The sequence below is a fragment of the Morone saxatilis genome, unplaced genomic scaffold, assembly GCF_004916995.1.
Source record: "Morone saxatilis isolate NCDOM2014 unplaced genomic scaffold, NCSU_SB_2.0 Contig9, whole genome shotgun sequence".
In the NCBI taxonomy this organism is placed as follows: Eukaryota; Metazoa; Chordata; class Actinopteri; family Moronidae; genus Morone; species Morone saxatilis.
Window position 1 is genome coordinate 1487902 of NW_023340268.1, and position 6321 is coordinate 1494222.

Consider the following 6321-nt stretch of genomic DNA (forward strand, 5'->3'; position numbering starts at 1 on the left):
CTTGTTTGTAGCAGGAAACATGGCGGCTCACCTGGTAACACAAAGTGTAAAGCAGAACAGATCGATCCATATCTGATCGCACTGCCTGGTTCATTTGATTTGGTGAGCTGGACGGACTCACTGGATGAGCTGTCAATCACAAGGTAACCCCGCCGTAAAGCATCCCCTGCTTTATGGTCTGTTTTACTCTGAATGGGACCATCAGTTACCAGATGAATTTACATAATGTATGGAAGAGGACAACTGATTGAGACCAAAAACGGGTTATAAGTTGTTTACTGAGCTAATAAATCAAGTGAGAAGTCGGCTCATTTCTCCATGCAAGAATGCAGGTTTAAGACACTTCCGCGTTGGCTCTGTCCACTCTATACTCTCAATGGGTAAAAGTTAACAGACGTATAGGAGCAAACGAGAAACTGAAAACATAAGATTGGAGACTGGTGGAGATTTGAAATCTGTAACCCAAGTGACACAGAAATCTGACATTAGAATGCCCTTTAAACACTCCCCCGAATAAATAAATGAATAAGCTTTAACACGTGCAGATTAATTACAGAGGTGACAAAATGTGCCACAGTACACATTTAAACATGTTTTCTCAATATGATGTTGACATCAAGGCTTTTCCCTTTGAGACAGACGTGTGGTGGTGAATTTGAAAGGAAACATTTATTAAAAATGAATACTTTAAAAGTCACTTTCTTTGGAGCAAAGCTGCACATCAAATTACAACGTACTGAAATTCAGAATTTAACCAGCTGTACAGGACGGTGAGAGCAAAGGATGATACCTGCATTTCCACAACAGGGCCACACTGAAGACTGCAGCAGTGAGCTTCCAATGTTTATCACAGTGCTGACAGCAGATAAGTAGTGGAAGACTTCAAGCTTAAGTAAAGGGGGAACTAGGCTGTTCAGAGCCTTTTATTGGTCCTGCCCCTGTTTGACAACAATACAGGAAGCCCCGAGAAACCCTGCTAAGCACTATAATGGAAAGCTGTAGGAAGCCCTGCTAAGCACCATGAGGAGAAGCACTAGGAAGCCCTGCTATGCACCATAATGGGACGCCCCGTTTGGCCTCAAAGTGGACAGCCCCAGGTTGCTGTTTTTGAAGAAAACTGTTGAAGATAGCAGCCATCATGGAAACAACTGCTAAATCCTGAGCTTCAAAGAGGAAACTGTTGGCCCTGTGGGAATTTGTTGTAGCTCTACATGGTGCCGCAGTGGAGAGTCCTAACAGTTTAGCACCAGGTTTGAACCCTATGGAAGCTTGCCCTGTGGGGCACCATCAGGGGACACCTTGATTAGCTTTGTTGGCCCCTTTCTATCCATGTTTGGTCTCATGTAACTATGCACTAAACCCTCTGTTGGCCTTGTTGACCACGTTGGCCCTCGAGTGAAAGCAGCCCAGTGGAGGTACTTACCTTGGCCCTGCGTTGGCTGAGGGAACACAGAGACGAGAACGAAGCCCAGCAGGCACAAGCTCAGTCTGACTGAGAACTGCATCCTGGTAGCAGCAACAAAGAGCACACAAACCACCTGTAGGAGAGAGAGGAAGGAAAGACATGAGACAAGGAAAGTCACAGAGTGAAGGGAAGAGGAGGGAGGACAGAGGAAACATGAAGGAGATGAGGAGGGACCGAAGAAAAGGGAGTGAGAGAAAGAAAAGAAGATGATATGATGTCTCAAACTTCGAAGAAAAGGGAGTGAGAGGGGGGGGTTGGAGGAGATGGGGAGCGAAGGACAGAATAGATGAAGAGGAAGGGGAGACAGAGGGAAACAAGGGCAAGACGAAAAGGGAGTGTGAGAGAGAGAGAGGAACAGGGAGGACAAGGAGGAGGAGGGAGAGAGGAATTCTCCATTTGGCACTTTATAAGCATGTTATTAAGTTGCAATATTAAGGCACTTAGCTTTGAGTCAACTAGAATAAATCCTGCTCATGTTTATGCAGTTGCAGACAAAGATTGATTCGATAGCTGTAAATATATTCAAAAAAGCATGTGATTACATAAATGTGTGAATGGAGCTCTGCTTCATCTGTAGTAGGAAAGCCAAATGTCCCTTACATCACATCCCAGACTGCAACTCTCCTCTCAACTGCTGTTTCAGGGTTTTAAATGACCCAATTCATAGATTTCAAATAAATGTCTATTTTACTGAGTTCTCCCCTTGTGTGCAGAATCAATCATTATAATGACGTCCAACACAAAGCACAGTGCTCCCTGCAGAAGGCTGAAGGTACATGGGATAAACATTTAGAACTATATTTTTGAAGAACTAGAGCTAACTGCATGATCATACAACACCTGCAGCTGAAGTGTCTCACAAACTCTGGAAGTAGAAACACAGCCCTCTTTGTTTGCACCTACTGCTGCAGCCACAGGACATTTTCAGTCATTCATTGATAAGGCTGACTACGGCAACTGGCCATTTTCACCATGTGCGCCTGTGCTCAGATAAAACTAATTAGGATGATAGGTCTGGTTCGTACCTCCAGAACAATTACCATAACCATGACATATCCCCTCAGGGACCCACAGCCTGACTGGACTGAGTGTATGGAGACATTAAAACACATGGCTATGTATTCATGTCCAACTCCGTTAATAAACTTCTATCAGCCTGAGTAGCAGCTTGGATAGTTTATACTTCGAGCATGCATCACTTTCTCTGAAGGATTGTGTCTCTGCGGATCAATGGCTTCTCACTATCCAGGTACAGTACATACAGTAGTAAGCATAGGTTGCGCACTCAAAGAACACACAGCCGCCTGCTTCTGAGGGAAAACATCAAATCATATCACATCTTTCCCCAACCACTTTAAGTTGAGCGAGAAATTAAAGGAGCGGGAGTTTTCCTTAATTGAAGCGAGCACAGGTGAGGTCTGCACGGTGCGCATCAGCAGCACTACCCGGGTGAAGCCCCGCGGATCGAAAAGCTGGGTGTGCAGCTGTGTGCAGATGTGTGCAGGTGTGTGCATGAGGAGCAGTTCTACCTTCTCAGATCATATGTTTCCAGACTCCCTCCGCAGCTCTCCTCCGGACAGCTGTGTGAGAAGCTCACTAGTCCCCAGCAGCGACTCTGATCCACTCTGCTCGCCCGCTCTCCGCTCCCTGTCGACCGGGAGAGGCAGCTTCACCCGCACCATGCACGAGACTACCGGCCACACTTTTCAAAATAAAAGCACACACGTTGTAGTATGTATGACGCTACTCCAACTCGGTGCTGGTAATGGTTAATAAGTAAATGAATCAATACAATCATTTCTTCTGCTATTTCAACCCAGTTGGCAGTCAAAAAGTTTTTTACTTACTATGTGAACATATCATTATTTTTATCATTATATGAGTGTACTAAAACCCTAAAATGTCACTTTTACCAACTCTTTCCATTTCAAGAAATCTTATAGTATTACAGGTTACATTTCACCTGCACAGTCAACACAGCCAGTCAGTCCACTTTAAAAGCATTAGCCTCATGGCAGTCAACTTTTAACATTGGGTTACTTCACAAAGGAGACATTTAACAGCTAATATAACACATATAGATAACATAACTGCAAACTTACCTCTTTTCCTGTTTTCTTGTTGAGAAAAAATATATTTTCTAGCCGTGGGAAAGTTTTGGTTAGCGAGCTAAGTTAATGTCCTGTTGCTATCTGAAATAAACTGGCTAACTTTTAGCATTATGTTACTTGCCATTTAGCAAACTTAAAATGTGTAAAAAATCCTTATGACCTTCAAATATAATAAATGTCTTCAAGGTTGAATGAAAAAATAAATCCTTGGCTTGTTTAGGGAACAAAATTCTCATTTTAACTGCAGTAAATTGGCCGTTTTTTTAAGCCTCATCCACTGCAGCTTAAATTCAATTTATCAACGGTTCAATTAGCCGCTTTAGCTCCTCCCACTGCGGTTTCACTCAGCCAATCAGATCCTTCCTCACTAATACACAGTCCATAAAGTTTTAAACACACTCATGTATCATATACTCATATAAAAACATTTTCAAATGAACCGCAATACAGAAATGTAACCCACACAAAATAATTTCAATGTCATTTTAAACTTCATTACCTTTTCAGATGGTGTGGCCGCTCCACTGTCGGAAGCATATTGACTCTTATAAGTAAACATCTGAAGAGGGCAAAGACAACCAAGTTTATGTGTATGTAGGCTACTAATGGTGTTTTTACATTTGTTTTGGTGATTATTGGTGATTATTCAATTCAACAATTCAAGCTGTTGCATAACCTGCAAGTTGTCTTCAATACAAACCATCAAACAAACATTATCAAATATTATTTATGACAAAAAATCTGCAGAAATGGGTTAAATACACAGTAAATAAGTTTGAGCTGCCATTTTCTCCTTTAATTTGAAGAGAAAATTGCCTCACTTCCTGTCTGTGCACAGCTGTCTCTGGCCAGCTTTACCTGCTGATGGCTCTCCTCTCAGTTGAGACTTGCAGCGGGTGTTTCCCGCTTCATTCACCATCCACCCTGCAGCTATTCATTCCTTCTACCTAGTTTAATGCGAGGCGAGGCAGCAGAAGAATGTGTTTGAGCGGCTGTGGGGACAAAATGTGTATTTGTGTAACTCCCGGCTATATGCTGCATGGCTCCCCAGGGCCCCTTTTAATGTGCCTCTCTCTGTTCTGGGCAGGTGGCTCATTGTAAAAACTAAAATCAAGGATCGTGGAAAAATAATGGAGACACATAATTGTTATAATGATGACTTTCCCTCAAGTTCATATAGGTGGGTTACATAAGGCCACGGAGGAGAAAAAAGACTTCAAAATCACATTGACGCAAAATAAGGTCGTGGTTTTTAAACGTGAATGTTTCTCAAATCAGACCAGAAGCCCATTTTATCCCATATGATTTTTATCTGCATTTTAATGGTAGTTGGGGGTGTCCTATAGCCCACCTGGTAGAGCTGGTGCCCCACATACTAAGGCTGAGTCCTTGCTACAGCAGCCATGAGATATGAGTCTGACCTGTGGCCCTTTGCTGCATGTCATTCTCTCTCTCTATACCCCCCTTTTCTGTTAATTTTCCAAAAAGCACCTAACATTTTATTGGTAGTCAAAGTTGGGTCACTTGTAAACACGAAGGCTGCAATGCTTAACCATAATTTGCCTTTCGGTATAATGAGTTTCTTCGTAACAGAATGAGCCTTGAAATCCTTCAGATCTTCTAGAGCAACATAATAACAGAGCTGCAGCTTGGGATGTGCAGGTGTCCTTATCTCTGAGATAGCACAGAGCCTTGAATGAATAATGGGCTTCTGTCTGCTGAAGGTGAGGCGTTCAGTTTCTCTGCACCTCAGTTATTATGGGTTTGTTTGCTGACCATGTAGCCTGTAACCAACAGTAGAACTGGAGGTCTCTGAAGTCTCTGCTATTATCGTAATCATGAATATTTAACAGTAAAATTCTCTGTGTTCCCTTCAGACTTTGAGTTTCAAGGTTTGTTGTACTGAGTTTTCTTTAACAGGACTTCTTACAGGGTAATGTCCTTAAATGCTCCTTAAACTCAGACTGACAGAGCTTAATTGTGGTTCATTTATTTACATTACTTAAATATGAAACTATGCACAATTAGTGTCAGAAAAACTATAACTTGATCATTTTCTAAGGTTACTTTTTACTGAGCTCTGGTCTAAAGATGATGATGACGATGACAATAGCGAAGATGATGATGAATAATGATGACGATAATGATTAAAAGCACAACTGTTGTTCAGGCTATATAAAAGTTTTCAGATCAGGTTTGCAAAATGTTTCATGGTGAATCGCTGGTAAAACAAAAGAAATAAAACAAAAGAAAATGAATAAATTAAACCAGAATTTAAGCCCGGGCGCTAAAAACAATGTAACAGAAACACCTTGCTGTTGCTGGCATAAAGGCAAGTCATACTGTTAAAGGTATGACTCATCTCAAATTATATGCTTGAAAAACAGGTTTGTATCTTTTCAAAAGGAAAAATTAATTGTGCTTTTGGAAATACTGACTCATTTCTGGTACCAACATTTTCTGTCTGATAGTGAACGTTGTGTTCTGCAATATCAAAGCCTTCTTTTGTCAAAAGAAACAGTCTCTTCTCCCATATTAATAAACCAGAGAGCTGAGACTTAATTATGTGACAAGATAGCCATAAATGAACCGACTCAACTGGAAGATTCAAACAAACTCAAATTCTATTTCTATTCCTGCTGAAACTGAAATATGACCCTGTTCACCTGCAGACAGCCTCAGGTACACTCACACAACATGCCTTGATTGTGATTGAATCGAAAATAATGATGGTGTGTGTGTGTG

General features: G+C 41.6%; 1 protein-coding gene across 3 annotated transcripts in view; it reads right to left on the reverse strand.

The window, feature by feature from the left end:
- The window catches only part of LOC118342691 (collagen alpha-1(XIV) chain), a 140678-nt gene extending 137541 nt beyond the window's left edge, over positions 1-3137 (reverse strand). For 2 of the 3 annotated variants that reach the window (XM_035681307.1, XM_035681309.1), the window contains exons 1-2: positions 2995-3137; positions 1424-1538 (exon numbers count right to left, since the gene is read on the reverse strand). In XM_035681307.1, coding sequence (XP_035537200.1) covers positions 1424-1505 — 82 coding nt within the window. In that variant the 5' untranslated portion in view covers positions 1506-1538; positions 2995-3137. Of the gene's footprint in view, positions 1-1423; positions 1539-2994 lie in introns of those variants that run through there. The other variant, XM_035681308.1, reaches the window with a different exon arrangement.
- Positions 3138-6321: the final 3184 nt, after the last annotated feature.